Here is a 21,824-nt window from a genome sequence, read left to right as displayed (position 1 = left end):
CAAAGAGTACAACACCATCTTGATCAATTGGGTCAGTGGCCTGAGAAATGGCAAATGGAGTTTAATTCCGATAAATGTGAAGTGCTGTACGTTGGTAAGATGAACCAAGACAGGATTTGCACAGTTAATAGCAGGGGTCTGGGAAGTGTTTTTGAACAGAGAGACCGAGAGATGCAGGTACTTAATTCTTTGAAAACAACATCACTGGTAGACAGGGTGAAGAAGCCGCCATTTGGCACCCCTACCTTCATTGGTCAGAGCATTGAGTACAGGAGCTGAGAGATTAGCGAGTCTACATTTGGAGGACTGCGTACAATTCTGGTCGCCCTCTTACAAGAGGAATGTTATTAAATTGGAAGGGGTGCAGAAAAGAATGTTATCAAGACTGGAAGGTTTGAGTTACAAGGAGAGGCTGGATAGGGAGAAAGGAAGGGTCACTTGACCCAAAACGCTAACTTGATTTCTCTCCACAGATGCTGCCAGACCTGCTGAACTTCTCCAGCAATTTCTATTTTTGTTTCTAACTTACAGCATCCAGTTCTTATTTTTGTAAGCCAGGTGATAAACCCTGGTTCAATGATTAGTGCAGAATAACATGCCAGGAACAGCATACCTAAGAATTAACCCGAGGCTACAAAACATGACTACTTGCATGCTGAACAGCATGAGCAGCAAGTGATAAACTGAGATAAGCGATTCAAACAGATCTATGCTCTACAGTCCTGCCAGATTCAGTCATGAACGGTGGTGGACAACTAAAGTTACTGGAGAATGAGATTCTAAAATATCCCATCAAATTTGCGTAAAATTGCATTTGCAACAATCTTCTAAATTTGATTCATTTCCCACGTTATCAAGAAATGTTAGAAGGTACTGGATATTGCAAAGGCCATGGACCCTGACAACATTCCAACAATAGCATTAAAGACTTGTGCTCCAGAACTTGTTGCATCCCGAGTTAAGCTTTTCCAGTATGGCTAAAACACTGGTTTCTACCCATCAATGTGGAAAATTACCCAGATACGTCCTACACAAAAAAAGCAAGACAAATCAAACATGGCCAACAGTTCAACAAAAAGCTGCTCAACAATAACCTGCTCACTAATAACCAGTTGACATTCTGCCACTCAGCTCCTGACTTCAGCTTTGGTTCAAATATGGACAAAGGAGCTAAATTCCATAGGTGAGGGGAATATGAGGCCACTAGCAAGCTAAAAGCAATGAGAATTGACTGGATGCAATCTGCTAGGGGTCGTCATTTCTGGCACAAAGAAAGATGGTTGTGGTTGCTACAGGTCAGTCATCTCAGTCTCAGGACATCTCTGCAGCAGTTCCTCAGAGTAATATTCTCAGTACAACCACCTTCAGCTGCTTCATCAATGACCTTCCTTTCATCACTAGGTCATAATTGAGGATATTTGCCAATTACTGCACAATGTTCTGCATCATTCATGATTTCTCAGATACTGAAGCAGTCCATGTTCAAATGCAACAAGATCTGGACAATATCCAGATTTTGGCTGACTAGTAGCAAGTAGCATTCACAATGCAAGACAATGACCATCTCCAATTACAGACAATCTAACCACCGCTCCTTGATATACAAGGGTGTTACCATCACTGAATCCTTCGCTATCAACGTCCTGGGAATTACCAGTGACCAGAAAACGACCTGGACAAACCATATAAATCTACTGTCTACAAGAACAGGTCAGAGCCTCAAATATTGCTACTCATAACTCTCCTCCTGACTTCCCAAGTCTGTCCACCAACTACAAAGCACAAGTTAGGAGTGTGATGGAATACTCCCCACCTGGTTGGATGACTGCAGTTTGAACAATGCTCAAGAAGCCTGCTTGATTGGTGCCACACTCACAAATATCCATTCCCTCCACCACCAACACTCAGTACTAACAATGTATACTTCCATCAACAATGCATACAAGATGCACTGCAGAAATTTGCCAAAGATCCTTAGGCAATATTTTCCAAATGCATGATTACTAACACCTTGAAAGACAACATAGCAGATACATAGGAACACTACGATCAGTAAACTCCCCTTCAAGTGACTATCTTTACTTAGAAATATATCACCATTCTTTCAATGCCATTGTGTCATGAAATTCTTTCCCTAACTACATCATGGATTTATCGAAATACATAGACTGCAGCTGTTCAAGAAGGCAACTCCTTCCAAATTCGAGACTATATACAGAAGACGACTACGTTATTAGATAGCCTTTATAAATCAGATAGAGAATGTAGTGTCCTATGACCAGTGGGGGTATCTTCCATCAGTACTATTTATCATTTACGACATGAAGAAGTATCGGGAGATATGGATAATTTGCTTAAAACATGGGATCAGGATTTGGGACTAGAAATCTCGATAGAAACATGGAATGATATTTGGCAAAACGTTAGAAGAATTACTATCTGTAACAGAACCCAGGCTATCCTGCTGAAGATACTTTATAGGGCCCATATAGCACCGGTTCGATTGGCAAAATTTAAGGCAGAAGCATCTCCAATGTGTCCCAAATGTAAAATAGAGGTGGGCACTCTTGTACATTGCCTATGGACCTGTCATAAAATCCAGAGATATTGGATTAAAGTAGCAAGTACCCTGACAGAAATTTTAGGAACGGAAATTAAAGTGGACCCTGTATCTCTCCTTTTGGGCTTTTCGAACTTTCCCGCCCTGGACATGTACAGGAAGAGACTATTTTCTATTCTCGCTTTCTGTGCAAGGAAAAATATTTTGGTGAACTGGGTGGCTGAGGACCCCCCTGGACTTTTAAATTGGCACAGATTAATTATGGAATGTATTCCCCTTGACTTCCTTACAAATATGGTGCACCAAAAGACCAAATTATTTTATAAAATATGGCAGCCCTTCTTGAATTACATAAATACAGATATTTCGGCTATCCTAACAAGGGCTTTTATTTAATTGAGATTAAAAACCTGGCTGGTCTGGGGCCCCTTAGGAGAGGAATCCCGCATGAATATGGGTTTTATTACATTTGATGTTAACACATTCTGAGCATGTAAGAGACTTAAATATACACTCTGGTTAGTTGTAGGTTAGATTAGTAGACAGTTGAGTTTTGTTTTTTTTTTCTTTCTCAGTATTTTTTCTTTTGTTAAATTTTGGCTATTGTATATTTGATTTAATTGTATATCAATGTTTATATTTGAGAGTTTTGTTTATTTTTGTAAACTTGTAAAAATGTTAAATTTCTAGTAAAAATATCTATATAAAAAAAAAGAAGGCAGCTCACCTCACAACTCAGAACATTGATTTGACACTATATATTCTTCCACACGAGCAAACCGATTGGAATAGATGAAAGTGATCTCTTAATGAAACATGCTTACGCATATTTTCAAATATGTCTGGAGTGACAATGACATAACCAACTGGTTCAGGACTGGACTGGTAATATTCGATGTAGACTGAGGTGATAATGAAGAGTTTACAGATTTAGATGCTTATCTCAAAGTTGTTTACAATGTAAATTACTTATTCAATCAGTTTCAATCTGAGATATTGGTTACAGAGGGTGGATTTGTTAATTATTGAATGAGTTTTGTGGTGGGGTCACACCCAACATCAGCTGCAAGAAATTATGGTACTCTTTTTATCTTTCCACTATAACAATCAACTGCCTTTACCACTTTACCCAGAAAACCATACTAAATATTGCTCAGTCTACATGAAGTACTCTTAAACATGTGCAATACTAGTTTTTACCCATAATCTTCTGTCCTGCTAGTGATAGTTTGACTAGAAATATAGCACTTCAGATCAACTTCATCATAGAAGGTCCAGTTATATTTGTCATTTCAAGAATGAACAGTCTAATTTTGTATTACCTTCTTATCCTTACTGTTATAGAAATGAGGTCAAAACTAAGAGTTTTGCATTACGCCCAGAGCTTGGGACTTTACTTTTCTGTCTCAGTGATCAGAGATGAATGCAAGATTCAAAACTATGGCCAAGTCAAACAACAACAGTTTCTGATTGTCATGATACAAACTGTAATGTTGGTCAACATTCAGATGTCTTTCATAACCTCTTAACCTGCATCAATCAGTACTCCTGGAATCAGCTTCTTCTCTTCAAACTGAATAGCATTATGTAAAACCACCATTCTTTAACCAATGTGCAACACTCTGTACCTATTTTTATTGCATTTATAAAACAGAGACATTAAATACAATAGCAAGGAAGCAATGTTAAACCTTTAGAATTTACTAGTTAGACCTCAGTTGCAGCATTATATCCAATTCTGGACATCACACCTTGTTTCAAGGCCTGAGAGGGGTTGCAAAGAAATATTAGTGGAACTTTTCTGGAGATGCAAGGCTTCAGTCACAGGGAGGCCGGAGACACTATTGTTTTCTATTTGAATTAATATGGGTTAAAAGGACATTTGATAAGTGGTGCCCAACATCAGGAAGGGCTTTGATAGAGAAACTGTTTTCACTAGAAGGATTGTGAATCAAGGATACAGATCTAAGGTGATTGGGGGAAAAGAAAACTAGAGGTGATTTATGAAAGGGGAAAAAAGCAGATAAACATAATGATAGAAGTGCACAAAATTAAATGATAATGGAAGCAACTTCAATCACAGCTGAAAATGGGATTAAATAATTGAGGGAAAGATTTACAGGACTAAGGGGGAAAAGCAAGGCAGTGGCATTAACTGGGTTACTTTATTAAAGAACATGCAGACATGATCAGCCAAATGGCCTTCTGCGCTGTATCGTTCTTTGACTTAATGTTAAATGCAATTGCTTTCTTATTATTATCATTCAAAGTTTCAGTTGTTGAGATTTTTATCTGACTTATTTATCTCAAGATGAGAATTCCTCTTACTGCATCTTGAAAGTGCTGGAAGAGTTACTAATCTCTTGCCGAATCTATCTTTCACAACTTTTATGAATCATGTCTTTCAACCCTCTTATTTCCTGTTGGTTCAATTACAAAATCCTCAAAAGAGAAATCAAACCAATCAGAGAAGTGTGAGATATTGTTAGATCATGTCTGCCTCACTGCGCCACCCAATCATCATCAGGAGGTAATCTTTATTGTCTGGACTGAATTTGAACTCATTTTTTAAAAAGTGAAAGGTCAGTGAATGTCTGTCATGATCCTTCATCTTAACTTTCAGAAACTTCTGAGAATAGAAAGTTATCTTTCTACAGTCTAATAAGCTGAAAATGACTTAAGGATTCCATTCGGAAACATAGAATTCTTAAGGGTCTTGACAGGGTAAATATTGGAGGGGATATTTTCACTCAAGGGAGAACTTTGGACCAAAGGTCACAGCTTCAGAATTAAGAGACACCAATTTTACAATGAGATAAGGAGGAATTTCCTCTATCAGAGAGTTCAGCGACTTTGGAATTCCTTGCCACAGACAGCTGTGTAGGCAGAGTCCTTGTATATTAATTAAAGGCTGAGACATATTCTTGATCAGTAGGGGAGTCAGGGGTTATGGGGAAACGGCAGGAAAGTGAATGTGAGGGGTGTCGGATCAGCCATGGTCCAATTAAGTGGCAGAAAAGTTGAGGGGCCAAATGATCTCTTCATGTTCCTATTTCTTATGGTTTAAAAGGAGACCTCCAGTACCTGGTTTTGTGTCTAGTGTTTTAAGCTTCATCAGTTTCTTCGCTTTAATTTGCTTGGGTAAATCACCTGAAAAAAAATCAGAATGAGATTGCCAAGTTACAGGTTATGTTTCAAAGGGAATTCAAAAACCTATTAAGTATGAACTCAGTTGAAGTTATAGTGTATCAATGAGAATGTATGTGACAGACTGTAAAACTATACAAGCTTGAAGCATGTACAGAACAGCAGCAGAAGCGCAGCTCAGACAGAAAAAGACATGGGACAGAAAGTAGCCCATGTTCTATACTTGCAAACTGGAACAAGCTGACAGCTCAAGTGAATTCCTTTGGCAACAAATGATATAAGGATGACTGGCTGAATTTGTAGATGTAAAGTCCCCTTATTTAAATAGGCTTCCTGCTTGTAGAATACTTGATCAAACCACAATAACTAAATGCTAGTCATCTCATAACAGGATAATGAGCCAGTCGAGAGTTACAAAAGTGCTACATTTGGTTCTTAAATGTATTAAAGATTTGGGTTCCTTGATTACTACAGGTCAGCTCCAATTTAGCTGAAAAATGGGAAATTAGCTTCATCGCATTTGATAAGTTTATGGAATTTGTTTCTATGGAAGTACAGGTGTTTTCTTGTGTTAATTATTAGGGCAGTCCAAAAACTGATTTTGTATTTTGCCTTTACCCAAAGATGTGCACTCTTCTTCACTTAAATGTTAATCTAATATCGTTTCACCTACTCAATACAAAATAAATTTTGTAGTCTCAACATGGAAAACTTTTGCAAGCCTAACATTCCCCTGAGATAATCTTAAATTGGTAATTCCACGTCACTCATCATAAACAAAACAAATAGCCTTTCCTTAATCACCTCAGTCAAAATGTTCATAATTTCTTTTTAAAATCTCTATCAAATGTTCTTAGCCATGAAAATTGTGCCAGGATCTCTCTTCAAAAATAAATCCTGGTGTCATTTGACTTGCATACTATCCTCATTACACAGCTCTCAGCAGTATCCTAAAGCTTTCTAGAACAATAGGGTTGTCCTCACTTTCCACCTGAACTAGTCCCCACATTCAAAGAATCACCCTCCATCATTTCTGCCATCTCCAGCAGGATGCCGCCTCCACCAAACATTTATCCGTCCCTTATACTGTTAGTATTCTGTAGAGACTGTTCTCTGTGTGACATTATCCACTCTTCCATCACTCTCAACAGTTCCCAATTCCTTAATAGCACCTTCCTATATAATCACAGAAAGTGCACCACTTGCCCATTCATCTCCTCCCTCCACACTGTCCAAGACCCTAAACAGACTTTCAAGATGAATTGCTCTTATACTTGTACTTCTTTCAATTTAGTCTATTGTATTCGCTGCTCACAAGTGAGACTAAACACACTGAGTGGCTACTTTGTCGAAGATCTCTACTGTCTGTAGGAATGACCCTGACCTTCCAGTTCCTTCTCATTGCAATAAACCACCATACTCTCATGCTAACATTTCTGTTCGAGACGTACTCCAATGGGGTGCCAAAGTACAACACAAATTCAAAGAACAACAGTTCATTTTCCACTGAGGCACTTTCCAGCTTCTAGTACTTAGTAATGAATTTCACAACTTTATATCTAATCTCCTCACATCTGTCCTGCATTCTTTTCATCGCCCTTCAAAAGTTTTTTTGTACTTTGCTTTCAGCCAGGAGGACCCATTTTCAGCCTTCCAGGCCTTAATTTATATACCCATTTTATAAGTCTACTTTCTTTCAAGCCAATTAACAACCCTTGTCTCTTGTACTGGGCCTCCACAAAATTTATTCCCTTTGCTCTTCTCTCACTTCTGTCAAAAGTATAACAACCACCATTTTCTAACCCTTATCAACTAGAGACTAAGCTATCCTAGACTGGATATTGTGTAATGAGAGAGGATTAATTAGCAACATTATAGTGCAAGATGTTTTGGGGGTAAAAAGTGGACATAATATGGTAGAATTCTTCATTAAGATGGAGAGTGACACAATTAAATCTGAACCTAAGGTCCTGAATTGAAAGAAAGCTAACTTTGATGGTTTGAGGCATGCATTGGTAAGAGTAAGCTCGCAAAGAATACTTAAGGGGTTTATGGTGGATAGGAAATGGCAGACACTTAAAGAACACATGGATGAACTTCATCAATTGTATATCCGTATCTGGCATAAAAGTCAAACAGGGAAGGTGGCTTGACCATAGCTAACAAGGGAAATCAGGGTTAAAGAGGAGAGCATATAAATTGGCCAGAAAAAGCAGCAAATCTGAGGACTGGGAGAAACTTAAAATACAGCAAAGGACAACAAAGGGCTTAATTCAGAAAGGGAAAATAGAATACGAAAGTAAACTATTGGAAAAAATAAAAACAGACTGCAAAAGCTTCTATAGATAGGTGATGAGAAAAAGATTGGTGAAGACAAATGCAAGTCCCTTGCAATCAGAATCAGATGAATTCATAATGGACAAAGAGATGACAGACCAGTGGGTCAAGTACTTTGGATTGGTCTTCACTAAGGAGGACACAAATACCCTTAAAGAAATGTTAGGGGAAAGTGAGGATCAAACATAAAGGAGGAACTGAAAGGAAATTCTTACTAGTCAGGAAATGATATTGGGAAATTGAAGGGATTAAAAGCCAATAAGTCCCCACAGCCTGATGCTCTGCATCCCAGAGTACTTAAGGGAATGGCTTTAGAAATAGTGGACGCATTAGTGATTATTTTCTAGCATTCTGCAGACTCTGGAAGAGCTCCAATGGAATGGAGGGTAGCTAATGTAACCACAAATCTTTAAAAAAGGAGGGAGAGAGAAAATGAGTAATTATAGGCCTGTTAGCTTGACATCAGTGGTGGGGAAAATGCTGGAGTCAATTATTAAGGATGTAATAACTGGAATAATTTGGAAAGCGATGAGAGAATTAGTTCTACTCAGCATGGGTTCACTAAAAGGAAGTCATGTTTGACAGTCTTCTGGATTTCTTTTTTGAGGGTATGACCAGTAGAGTGGACAAGGGTGAATCAGTATATGTTGTGTATCTGGACTTTCAAAAGGCTTTTTGACAAGGTTCCATACAAGAGATTAGTAAGGAAAATTAATGCTCATGGTATCGGAGGTAATGTATTGACATGAAGAGAGAACTGGTTGGCAGACAGTTTTAATAAACCAGGCCCTTTCAGACTGGCAAGCAGTGATGAGTGGGGTGCCACAGGCTTCAGTGCTGGCACCCCAGCTGTTCACAACATACATTAATGATTTAACTCCAAATTTGCAGATGACATTAAGCTAGGTGGCAGTGTGTGCTGCGAGGAGGATGCTAAGAGGCTGTAGGGTGACTTGGACAGAATGTATTGTATTTGCCTACTCAGCCAATGTGGATAAATGTAAGGTTATCTATTTTGGTTGCAAAAACAAGACAACAGATTATTATCTGTATGGTAGGATTTTTGGAAAAAGGTGAGTGCAATAAGATCTGGGTGTCGTGGTGGAACATTCACCTGCTGCATGTAGATGCAGCAGGTGCTGAGGAAAGTTAATGGCATACTGGCCTTCATAGTGAGATTCATTTGAGTATCAAAGTAAGGATGTGTTGCTGCAGTTATACAGGCCCTTGGTGAGGCCACACCCTGAGTATTGTGTACAGTTTTAGTCTCTTAGTCTGAGAAGGGACATTCTTGCTATGGAGGGAGTCGAGTGAAGGTTCAACAGACCGATTCCTGGGATGACAGGGCTGAGATGTGAGGAAACACTGGATCTACTAGGCTTGTAATCAATGAAATTCAGAAGAATGAGGGGAATCTCATAGAAACATATGAAATCCTGATTCGACTGAACAGGCTAGACGTGGGAAGAATATTCCCGACATTGGGGACATCCAGAACTGAGGTTCAAAGTCTAAACATAAGGGGTAAGTCATTCAGGAAGAAATTCTTCACCAATAGTTTTGCAACCTGTGGAATTCTCTCTGATAAGCAGCTGTTGGGGCGTTGGGGCCAGTCATTAGGTATATTCAAGAGGGAGCTAGACATGGCCCTTGCAGCTAAAGAAATCAAGAGTTATGGAGACAAAGCAGGGACGGGATAGTGAGATCGCATGATCAATCATGATCATATTGAATGTTGGTGCAGACTCAAAGGACAACAGCCTACTCCTGCATCTATTTTCTACCTTTCAATTCTGAAAAAAGTCATACCAGACTCAACATGCTAACTGTTCTCTCTCCACAGATGCTGCCAGACCTACTAAGGTTCTCCAGTATATTTTGTGTTTGTTTCCAATTTCCAGCATCCACAGTATTTTGCTTTTATCCCGATTACTTCTCTCGTTAAAGGAGCAATGATTTGATATCGACCCTATGTCATCTTTAAATTGGACTGAGTTATTACTGCATTTAGTTTTGGGCATCATACCTTGTGAAGGAAAATGTAAGCCTTAGTGTATGCAGAAATGTTGTTTGTCTTTCCTGGATTTCAGAAGGCTAACAAATGGACTAATTGCAAAGCCTGACATTACCACAGTGTTTAATAGGTTAGATAGAAATAAATATTTTTTCTAGTCGGAATATTTAGAACAAGGTGGTATAAATTTAAAATTAGAGCTATGCTCTTCAGGAGTAAAACTTAGCAGCAAACTTTCACTCACAGGTAAATAAAATCTAGAAGTGTCTTCCCTTAAGATCTCTGTGGATGTTGGGAGACAATCAGAATTTTTAAGATGAAGAATGATTTGTTCATAAAGAATATCAAAGAATCTGGAGAGAAATTCAGTAAATGGAGTTAACATATAGATCAGCCATTATCTGACTGTCAGAACGAGCTTGAGAGACAATTCAAGTGTTCCTAAATATTATGTTTGGAAAATTACAATTTCTTGTCTTTATCTGGCTATTTGTTTTTACATAGTTATGTGGCACACAAAACTAAGAATTCGAATACACAAAGGTTTCTGCCGAGGTGAACATTGTAAAATCTCGAGGGGCTAAATAGCCTACTTAGTTTTCAAGTTCTTACAAAATCAGGCAAAAAGAATGGACACTTAATCAGCATACAATCATGTCACCATATGTAAATGATTCATCATGCATTTACTTCAAAGTTTAAAAAAAAATTGCTGAACCTATTATCATGAACACAATGCGAAGCGCACCTATTTATGCTCTGCATTTGCTCCTTACCTGACATTCTCACATCTCCAATACGAATAACGTGTGGCCAGTGTTGGAATGTTTTGATGAAGAAAGGATTTGTCACACCCAAGATAACATTTGGCCTGGTAAAAGTAAATTACAACACTAAACTTGGAATAAAATTGCAAGCATTAGTTAAAATAACCCACTCGAGATATGGTGCTTCAAGACTGAAACATTAAATGAAAGATTGTTACAAAGGTTTCTAAAAATCTAGTTTAACCTTTAAAAGGATTTGCTTACTATTAATGAGTCAGGAAATCCCCTAATTAGTATATTTGAATATAAAGAACCTTTCTCCAGCTTATTATTCCTCTCTCATGCATGGAATGGAGAGAGTATTAAAAACTAGCATTTGTACAACATACTTCAAGACTTCTATTTTTTGCTATCTGGACACTACTTAGTGTGAGGTTATGGTTTACTGATTGTTCTTCCTCCACTTTTTTTCCCTGTCTTCCTTCCAGCAAAGATTTGACTCTCAACTTTCTCTCATTGCACACAGCACTAACTATCCTTGAGAGATCTAAATTTCTAACTCTATTTACTAGTATTTTCTGTTTTCATTTAAGAACTTGCAAGTTTATCTTGCATTTGGATGACCAGAATTAAAAGCAGTGTACAGGACTTGGCCTTTTACTTAGCAATATTTAACTTCAGTAATGACAGCTGAAAGCTTTAGGGAGCTGTTTTGGCCAGAGTGACAAAAGACACAAGTGGGTTCGTACTAGTCTGACACACCTGTTGAAAAATCTGCTTTAGCCACAGTCTATGGGATAATTGATCAATAATATGAAGTGTGCCTGGAAGGGGCACCTGAACATTTGATGAGGAGCAATGTTTGTGAAGCAAAACATACAGCCTCCATGCACATACTTCCACTAAAGGTATGCAGAACAAACAATGGCTGATATCAAGATGGTTCAGGCACAGAGAAAGAGGGATCTCAGTTAAAGCACCAGATGTTCTGGGTGGACGATGCACAGAGAAAGTGTAATGTCCTACACCTGCAAGGGGTAGGGTAGTAAAGGAGGCCACTGAGATAACTCTGTAGAGGCCAGTATCCTGTTACCAAGTTACCCTTTATTTACATGTGCATTGTATTTGACAATGGTCCAGCTTCCAAAGAGTCAGCTCTCAGAATGAACAGAACCTCTGACACTGTCAGCCAAGGTTAACATCCCCAATCAGGGAACTCATATTCTATGAAGTCCATCTGGATGACCTTGCTATAATCACGAAAGTCACTGGATAAATAATGCAATTGTGTGGGGATGAAAATGCCATCAGGATGTGGCTCCAGTTCCACAAAAAAACAAAATCTCCAACCTCACATTACTTCACTTACTATCCCTTTTTGTTTAAAATCCCTCAACCAACATCACTATAAACAAATAATCTGATCATTTATCTCACATTGAGGAATCTTGCTGCAAAAGCGTGCTCCTTTATTTTCTATTTAATAACGATGTCTATGCTTCAAAAGTACATAGTCCATAATCCACTTTGCAACGCTGAAGACATCAAATGTACAACAGAAATGCAGACCTTTTTCCTTCTGTCTTGCCATTTTAAGTTTGCACTTTATTTTCCTCTTGGTTATATCTTTGTAAGATTTTTAAAAGTTTGAGGTGTTACCATCCTCTTCCTTCGATGTTGTGGCCATTTCAGAGACATGGATAGAGCAGGGACAGGAATGGTTGTTGCAGGTTCTGGGGTTTAGATGTTTCAGTCAGGACAGGGAAGGTAGTAAAAGAGGGGGAGGTGCTAGCCAAGAGCAGTATGACAGTGGCAGAAAGGACATTTGATGAGTACTCATCTGAGATATTATGGGCAGAGATTAGAAACAGGAAAGGAAAGGTTACCCTGTTGGGAGTCCTCTACAGGCCTCGCAAAAGTTCCAGAGACCATCACTTATCTCTGCTGAGTCCCCTTTAATGCTAGGTCAGCTGATTGGAAACAGGATGGGTTTTTGCATGCTCCCATCTACTCAAATCTGCACCAAAAACCTTGTACTTTTACCCAATATGTACCAAGCCTTTTTTAGCCAATAAAGTACTGTGACACAGTCATTATTGTAATGTAGGAAACACAACAGCCAATTCTCACATAGCAAAATCCCTGTAAGGTTGAATGTAATGATTATATATTCTGTTTTTCTGACATTGATAGAGTGAAAAGTATTGATGAGGACATTGGTAACCCTTTGACCATTCTTGGAAATACTGCCATGATATTATTTACAATCTGAGAGAGCAGACAGGATCTTGATCCAGCATGTCACCCAAATTATAACATCTCAAAGTATAGCACTTCCTCAGTGGAGTGTCAACCCACAATGTTGTGTAGATAGCCTGTGACTTGAACCCATAATTTCAGTCAGAAGCAAGAATTCCACCAACTGAGCCAAAGGACTGCAGTGGTTCAAGACAACTCCCCACCAACATCTTCAACTAGGTACGTGTAATATGTGCTAGCACAACCTGCCAGGCACACATCTCACAAATGAGTTTGAAAAGCTCTCACACAGGAAAGAAGTCTTGCTCCAAAGCATGGTTACTGACTTCTTACTTGCTCAGGAGGATGGCAGCAAAGTTTCATCATTGTACAAGTTACATTTCAACGTGCAAAATCCTGAACTCTAAACTACCACTTCAATAAGAATCACTTTTTGGTGTTTTAACTTACGGTGCCTGTGTTCGTGTTGTGTACTCTTTAAATTCAGTGTCATGGATGGTGAAGTAAGGTCGATAGTCACAGCAGTATCTCAGGGGCTCAATACAGCTACAATAGAGAACACAAATACTTGCAGGAAATTGGTATACTATATTCGGATTTATAAATTCTCTGGAGAAGTGTGTCGACAAATTTGCCCAACAGAAACCTCAATGTTTTAAACAAAAAGTAGTCAACACAAAAACATAAAACCTCAATAAGCAAAATGAAAATCTAAGCATATATAAAATATAAATTTATCCCAGACCCTCAGCAAACTCTATCAGCTAGTTTCTGACAATAATTTCATTTAATACGCATAAAAGATATATTGACCAGTTTTTAACAAAGCAAATAAGTTGTGCAGCATCTCTTATAGTTAAGATACACAATATCAAATAAACTGGTATAATTAGATATAGTCAAATACTCAAGGCAAATGCTGTTGTTAGTGGCAGAAACTGTAGTGATTGTCTTTAGAGCAGAAATAATGAATAATAAATCAGGAAAAAAATGTTTCAGTGGTGCAGGTAAGTAACCAGGGGACAGAAATTTAAGGAAATTGGCAATGACTAAGAGACAACATATGCATTTTTTTTCTTACACAAGTGAGCTATGATGTTCTGGCATACACAAGCCAAAAAGGTAGTGAAGGCAGACCTAACAATAACTTGAAAAGATGAATTAATGTTTGAAGTGAAAAATCTGTAGGGCTCTAGGGAAAGGGCAGAGAATTGAGACTAATTAGACTCACAGGCCTCCTGCCAAGCTGCATCAGTCTGCAGTTCTAGATTATTGTGAAAATTGATCATGCAAAAGCTTCTTGAAAAAAAATGCATATGCTAAACAAGTTAATTAAGGTACAAGCAATCCTCAACTTTATTTCTGATCATCAATTTTGCTGTCTGCATTGAATTTCACAATGTGCCTTGAAGTTAGACTCGTCATTCCACAGTTTCCTGAGCCTGTTCTGCCTCCCTTATTAGGCAGATTCCCAAGATATACACTACATCACAGTTCCCTAATACCACAAGCCTGTCATTGTTGGAAATTTGTCCAGTCTTCATGTATATACATCTTATCAAGGACTTAGCTCTGTAATTTGCTGATGTATCTTTGCAGCTGTTGATTTTATTTCCCTCATTAACAGAGAGGCAAAAGTGCACAATATTGTAAATGAGGTCCAATTAAGGTTCTATATAACTTCAGTGTTTCTTTCCTGCATCTGCATTCCATGCCTTTAGATATAAAACAAATATTCCAACTGACTTGTACAATTGTAGTAAGACTTCCCTACTCTTACATATCAACTCCCTTGAAATAAGGGCCAATGTTCCATTAGCCCTCCTGGTAATCTGCTCTACCTGTGTGCTACATTTCTGTATTTCGTGCACAAGTACCCCCAGTCCCTTTGTGTGGCAGCGTTCTGCAATTTTTCTCCATATAAATACTATTCTTCTGTTATCCCTTCCAAAAAACAAATTTGTATTTTCCCACATTATACTTCTTTTGTCAAAATTTTGCCCACTCAATCAATTAATATTTCTCTGTAACTTTTTGTACTCCTGTTGCAACCTGCCTTTCCACCTAATTTTTTGTCATCTGCAAATTATGCTCCAGTGCATATGTTTTGTTAATCCAAATCATTAATATATATTGTGAACAGTTGCAGTCTCAGCACTTTTCCCAGTGGAACTCCACTGGTTACAGGTCACCAACCTGAAAAATAACCCCTTATTCCCATTCGCTGTTAGCTGCCCATCCTGTCAATCTGCCATCCATGCCAATGCATTTAAACTATTTAAATTGGCAGATTGTGGCGACTGTTGAAGCTTTTCACTTTTTTTTACTGCATTATTCACTGTAAAATGCAAGTGACAATAAATCATTCAATTCAATTCAACACCTTTTTTATGTTCTGGCCTACTTGTTCTGTCAATTCTAATAAATGGTTGACAGACATGCCAAAATTCTTCAAACCTCTATTCTACTTAATCTATTTTTTTTTACTCTGTTTTTAACTTCCAAAATTTATTACAGTGGGCTGCACTGGACATGGAACATTGCAATTCAGCAAATCACCTTTCAGTTTATCATGTCTGCGCTAGCTTTTCAACAATAATCGAAAACAAATTTTGTTGCCCTGCTGTCTCCATATATCTATATTTTCATCCCTTAAAGTATTTAGTTTTCCTTGAATGCACGCAATGGTATCTGCCTAAAGAAATTTCTTTTCAGCTCTCTTATATTCTCAGTAATGATTTCAAATTGATGACAACCTTAATTTACAATCTCTCTTCCACCTCACCCACACGTCTCACTTTAAATATCAGAGCCATGAATTTTATAAAGGGCAGCTCCAGGATTATGAACTAAAATGGACTGCTCAAATTTTCTTATGGAAGTACTGAAAATGATGGTGATAGTTTCATTTCTAAATTTGCAAATGACACTCAATTTTTAAGGAAAATCAAGATTGCCTTGGATTATTTTGGAAAGTACTTTGCTGATACAGTTTAATGCAGACATTTAGGGATACAAAAGTAGGATGATGATATTAGAGGAACAGGAAAATAATGACACAAATAAATCAAGTAAAAGTTCTGCCATTCATGACACATCCCTGAAAACTTGAGCTAGTATAAGTCTCTGTTAAATTGATCTACACTATTTTTGACTTTATGTAAATAACATTAACTTGTCATTGTACAAGTTGTACCTGGAGTACCTACATTTGGAAAAAGTGCAGTTAAGCTGGACAAGGTACAAATAGTACTAAGAGAACGTATGATTTAATGATCTAGAGATAAAACAGGTTAGGATAAGCTCACAGACTGACAGCTTTGTCATGGAAAAGTAGAAGGGAGAGAAAGATATTTAAATTAATAAGGCTCAAGAGAGTTGAGGATCAGTCAGGAGCATCTGATCAAAAGCAGAACAAGGGAATGGAATAGGATTAGTGATGAAGGAGGGCAGGTGCAGATGACATGACATGTAAAAAAGCATTGCCCCAGTGAGATGGCAGTTTATTGGCTGCAGAATCAAGTAGCTTATATCTGATGGTTGAAATAATGAATACCTAATCTTGAATAAGCTTTGCCTTAAGTGGTTAATTAAGAAATTTTATATTCTGTCAATTAAGTTTTGTCACAAAAGCTGTATTTTTTAAACAATCAATGTATCCTGCAGATATTTCCTGTTTAGGGCTCCTTACTCACCTGGTCAGTGCCAGCACAAGATCCGAAGAAATTTTGGGTGATGCTGCCATGACAATCACTGGTTCTCCAAGCAACATCAGTTCCCAAAGTATTTGGATATGTATCAAAATTGATTGGAAACACCTGACAACAATAATTTATCAATGAATAAAAAGGAGTTTTATTTGGAAGAAGCCAAATCAAGGCTATTGTATCCAAGAAATGTATGATACCCTCAATCCCAACCCATCCACCTCATCAAATCTCAGATCTCAGATCTCTTTTCAAAACATTTCAATTGTCTCTTTCACTATACATAATGCATACCTCAATGTCTTAAATTTTAAAACAAACTGATACATTACAGTTTAACAAAGTGAAAATAAAGAATTTTAGGTTAAATATTTTATGCTATAGCTCATGATGGCTGATCCAAATATGCTTTCCAAAAGGTCAGCCACATATTTTCACCATACAAATTTCAAAGATATCTGAAGGTTTATACTCCAGCATGATGAAGTGGTTACTGAGCTTATGTTACCCCTTCGGATGCAAGCATAAGAGGTACAGTTATAAAGTTTGCAGATGACACCAAAATTGGAGGTGTAGTGGACAGCGAAGAGGGTTATCTCAGATTACAACAGGATCTGGACCAGATGCGCCAATGGGCTGAGAAGTGGCAAATGGAGTTTAATTCAGATAAATGCGAGGTGCTGCATTTTGGGAAAGCAAATCTTAGCAGGACTTATACACTTAATGGTAAGGTCTTAGGGAGTGTTGCTGAACAAAGAGACCTTGGAGTGCAAGTTCATAGCACCTTGAAAGTGGAGTCGCAGGTAGATAGGATAGTGAAGGCGGAGTTTGATCTGCTTTCCTTTATCGGTCAGAGTATCGAGTATAGGAGTTGGGAGGTCATGTTGCGGCCGTACAGGACATTGGTTAGGCCACTGTTGGAATATTGCATGCAATTCTGGTCTCCTTCCTATCAGAAAGATGTTGTGAAACTTGAAAGGGTTCAGAAAAGATTTACAAGGATGTTGCCAGGGTTGGAGGGTTTGACCTGTAGGGAGAGGTTGAACAACCTGGGGCTCTTTTCCCTGGAGCGTCGGAGGCTGAGGGGTGACCTTATAGAGGTTTACAAAATTATGAGGGGCACGGATCGGGTAAATAGACAAAGTCTTTTCCCTGGGGTCAGGGAGTCCAGAATTAGAGGGCATAGGTTTAGGGTGAGAGGGGAAAGATATAAAAGAGACCTACGGGCAACTTTTTCTCACAGAGGGTGGCACCTGTATGGAATGAGCTGCTAGAGGAAGTTGTGGAGGCTGGTACAAGTACAACATTTCAGAGACATTTGGATGGGTACATTTAAGTGCATTTAAGTAGTCATTGGACAAACATATGGATGTACATGGAATAGTGTAGGTTAGATGGGCTTCAGATTGGTATGACTGGTCGGCGCAACATTGAGGGCCGAAAGCCTGTACTGCGCTGTAATGTTCTATGCTCTATGAATAGGAAGGGTTTGGAGGGATATGGGCCGGGTGCTGGTAGGTGGGACCAGATTGGGTTGGGATGTCTGGTTGGCATGGACGGGTTGGACCAAAGGGTCTGTTTCCATGCTGTACATCTCTATGACTCATTGAAATTGCTCTCACCCAAACAGATCCAACTCATGTACTGTGGGAATGACCAATGGCGCTGGCAATAGATTCTGCAGAAAAGGAAACAAACCTTTTTAATTTTAAAGTTTTTAATTTTTTATAGAAGAGGATCAAACAAAATTAGAGATTTGCATAATACTTGCAATTTAATCTGAGCAAAATATCCTTCACTCAGGTCTTTAACAATGTAGTGTTCCACATACTTTAAAACCAAAATTCAACATCAAGAATTCAAAACACTACTCTCAAACTGCTCTTCATAGTAACACATTAATATTGTGAGATCTGCCAGCTCTTCCAAAATTATCCTCAGCTTTGTTTAACTGTGATTTTAAGCCCTGAACCCTCCATACCCTTTGCACACAGAAATCATTCAATCTTTTGAAAAATCTGCCACACTTTTCTTTTTCAAGAACCACACTAAATTGGCTCCACCATTCAAGGCTCTGATTCAAAAACAGGTACCTACATTTCCCCATTTATATTTGGTATCCTTAACTATTAATTGTGCTATTCAATGTTATCCCCGACTGAAGGAAATGCTGAGATCTAAATTCTCAATACTCACTGAAATTGATAAAATATCAAATCTTTTTTATCCTTCATTTATACAGAGAATGCAATTTTCTGGAATCTTTCTTGATAACTATAGGCAATTTTGAAACTTTTGACTATGTCTCCTACAGCTGGACTCTTTCCAACAATTTCAGACTTTTTTCCTGAAATGTGATGACAGAAACCATACTTCACATGTGGCCTGAACACATTGTTCCCTTTGATTTTTAGGTACTGTTAGTTACACATTCCAATTGAGTTTGCCATTTGTCTTCTCATGTTATCCACCCTGCCCCATCTCAACCAATGTGATAGCTTATCAGATAATAATGACCTTTCTCATGTTTCTCCAGCACTTAGTGCTTTCAACAATCTTCCCAAAGCCCCTCTGATTTCACAGCACAAACAGGCAATTTGGTTCCTGCCAGTATTTAAGCTCCACATAAGCCTCCCCAACCCTATTAGCAGATCCTCATATTTCTTGTCCCATTATGTTCCTTGTATACCATGTTTTATTCCACCTAACTATTCCTTGTAGGAACAAATTCATATAAACAGTGAAGATATAATCGCACATTTCTGCACCAAATTCTCTACATTACGTTCATAATGTTACAGACCTATCTAACAACTATGTATAACAATCAATGGAACAAATGAAAATAGAAATTGGAGAAACCTAGCAAATCTGACAGCATCTGTCAAGAGAAAAAAAGTATTAATGTTTCAAAGTCCAGTAACCTTTGTTTCATTCTTATGATCTCCAGCATCTGCAATTCTTTGTTATATTTTAGGTTCAATGGATAGTGAATAAACTTAATCGAAGAGGATCAAACATCATTTCAATAATCTTAAATAAATATAAATAATCATTAACTTAGGTGAGCTTTGAGAGAAACATTATATCTAACAGTGCCAATTTATGCAAGTTTATATCAAGTGTAGATATAATTTCTTTTTAAAAAAAAGAGAGAATGCTTATAGATCAGGGACAGCATAAAAGCAAAAGAGAAAGCATATAATGTGGCGAAGGACAGTGGAAAGCCAGAGGATTAGGAAGCCCTAAAAAGACCAACAGAGGAAAATAAAACAAACAGGGAGAAGATTAAGTATGAGGGTAAGCTAGCCAGTAATATAAAAAAATTGCAAAAGCTTCTTTCGATATATAAAGGGCAAATAAAGAGACAAAAGTGGGCATTGGGCTGCTGGAAAATAACACTGGAGAAGTAGGAATAAAAAAATGGCTTAGGAACTGATTAAGTCTTTGCATCAGTCTTCATAGTGCAAGACACATAATATCCCAAACCTTAAAAGATTCAGGGGACAGAGATGGTAGTTATCACCAAGAAGGAGGTGCTAGAAAAACTGAAAAAGGTCTGAAAGTGGATAAATTACCAAGACCAGATGGGCTACACCCCAAAGTTCTGAAGGAGATAGCTGAAGAGATAGTGGAGGCATTAGTGACAACTTTTCGGGAATCACCGGAATCAGGGAGGGTCCCAAAGGACTGGAAAATCACTAATGTTACCACACCCCCCCCCACCCCATTTAAGAAGGGAGTAAAACAAAAGATGGGCAATTATAGACCAACTTGCCTGACCTCAATCGTTGGTAAGATTGTGGAGTCCAATGTGAAGGATGAGATTTCTGAATACTTGGAAGTGCATGGTAAAATAGGGCAAAGTCAGCAAGGTTTCATCAAGGGGAGGTCATGCCTAACAAACCTACGAGAATTCCTAGAGGAGGTAACAAGGTGGTTAGATTAAGGAGAGCTAATGGAAGTTACATATCTAGACTTCCAGGAGGCCTTTGATATGGTGCTACACAGAAAGTTGCTGAGTAAAATAATGGCTCTTGGTGTTAAAGGCAAAGTATTAGCATGGATAGAAGATTGGCTATCTGGCATGTTACAACATGGAGGTGAACCTTTTCTGTTAATTAAACCAAACACCCAGAAAAGCTCACCTCATCTCTTAATCTGTTAAAATATGAATGATACAGAACTCCTAAATTCCACTATTTAAAGAAATTAACAAAATTATTTTCTTACTCTAAAAGTGAACATTAAACAAAAAAACTATTCACAAAACTAAGCCCCTCTGATTTTAAATTGCTTACGCTCTGGCTCCAACTCGATAACAATATGCTGTTCCAATTAGATACTTATTAAAAGAACATTAGTTCAATCTCAAAATCACAGAGTCTTTGTCTTCTATGTTGTCTTCAATTTTTCTGCTGCTGATTTCCCAAAGTCATCTTTTTTCTTTTTACTGAGAAAACATTTCATATGAAAAGGTACCTTTGGTACAGTATTTTCTAATTTCTTTGAGAACAAGATGTTAGATGGGCAATTAGCTCTCTAGCAGCTTCTCACTCTACGGCAGTTGCTCTCTGACCAGCTTTCAAAATGTCTGCATTTTTATACCACTATCATCAGAACTTCTCATTGGTTCAATGTTGGCAAAACAATACATTTAAACTCGATTGGGTTTTAGTATCCTGGGGCATAATTTAAACAAGGAGAAAGTGAGGACTGCAGATGCTGGAGATCAGAGTGTAATGTTGGAAAAGTGCAGCCAGTCAGTCAGCATATGAGCAGGAAAGTCGACATTTCGGGCTTAAGCTCTTCATCAGGAATGAAGTTTGTGGGCCAAGGGGGCTGAGAGATAAATGGGATGGAGGTAGTGCTGCAGGGTGGAGGGTAGCTGGGAAAGCGATAGGTCAATGAAGGCGGGGGTGAAAGTGATAGGTGAGAGAGGAGGGTGAAGCAGATAGGTGGGAAGGACGATGGACAGGTAGGACTGTTCAAGAGTGCAATGCAAAGTTGGAAGGTTGGGACTGGGATAAGGT

General features: G+C 38.2%; 1 protein-coding gene across 4 annotated transcripts in view; it reads right to left on the bottom strand.

The window, feature by feature from the left end:
• Positions 1-21,824, bottom strand: part of dennd6b (DENN/MADD domain containing 6B) — a 108,087-nt gene that overhangs the window by 29,684 nt on the left and 56,579 nt on the right. For all 4 annotated transcript variants that reach the window (XR_011955305.1, XM_072562730.1, XM_072562732.1 and 1 more), the window contains 5 exons: positions 18,414-18,469; positions 16,780-16,902; positions 13,535-13,630; positions 10,835-10,929; positions 5,645-5,710 (listed from right to left, as the gene is read on the bottom strand). Coding sequence is in view for 3 of the 4 variants with exons in the window: in XM_072562730.1 (XP_072418831.1) it covers positions 5,645-5,710; positions 10,835-10,929; positions 13,535-13,630; positions 16,780-16,902; positions 18,414-18,469 (436 nt within the window). In the remaining variant the exon portion in view is untranslated. The remainder of the gene's footprint in view (positions 1-5,644; positions 5,711-10,834; positions 10,930-13,534; positions 13,631-16,779; positions 16,903-18,413; positions 18,470-21,824) is intronic.

This window comes from Chiloscyllium punctatum, chromosome 44, assembly GCF_047496795.1.
Source record: "Chiloscyllium punctatum isolate Juve2018m chromosome 44, sChiPun1.3, whole genome shotgun sequence".
Taxonomy (NCBI): domain Eukaryota; kingdom Metazoa; phylum Chordata; class Chondrichthyes; order Orectolobiformes; family Hemiscylliidae; genus Chiloscyllium; species Chiloscyllium punctatum.
Note: the sequence above shows the minus strand (reverse complement) of the source record. Positions and strands in the feature narration are given on the sequence as shown.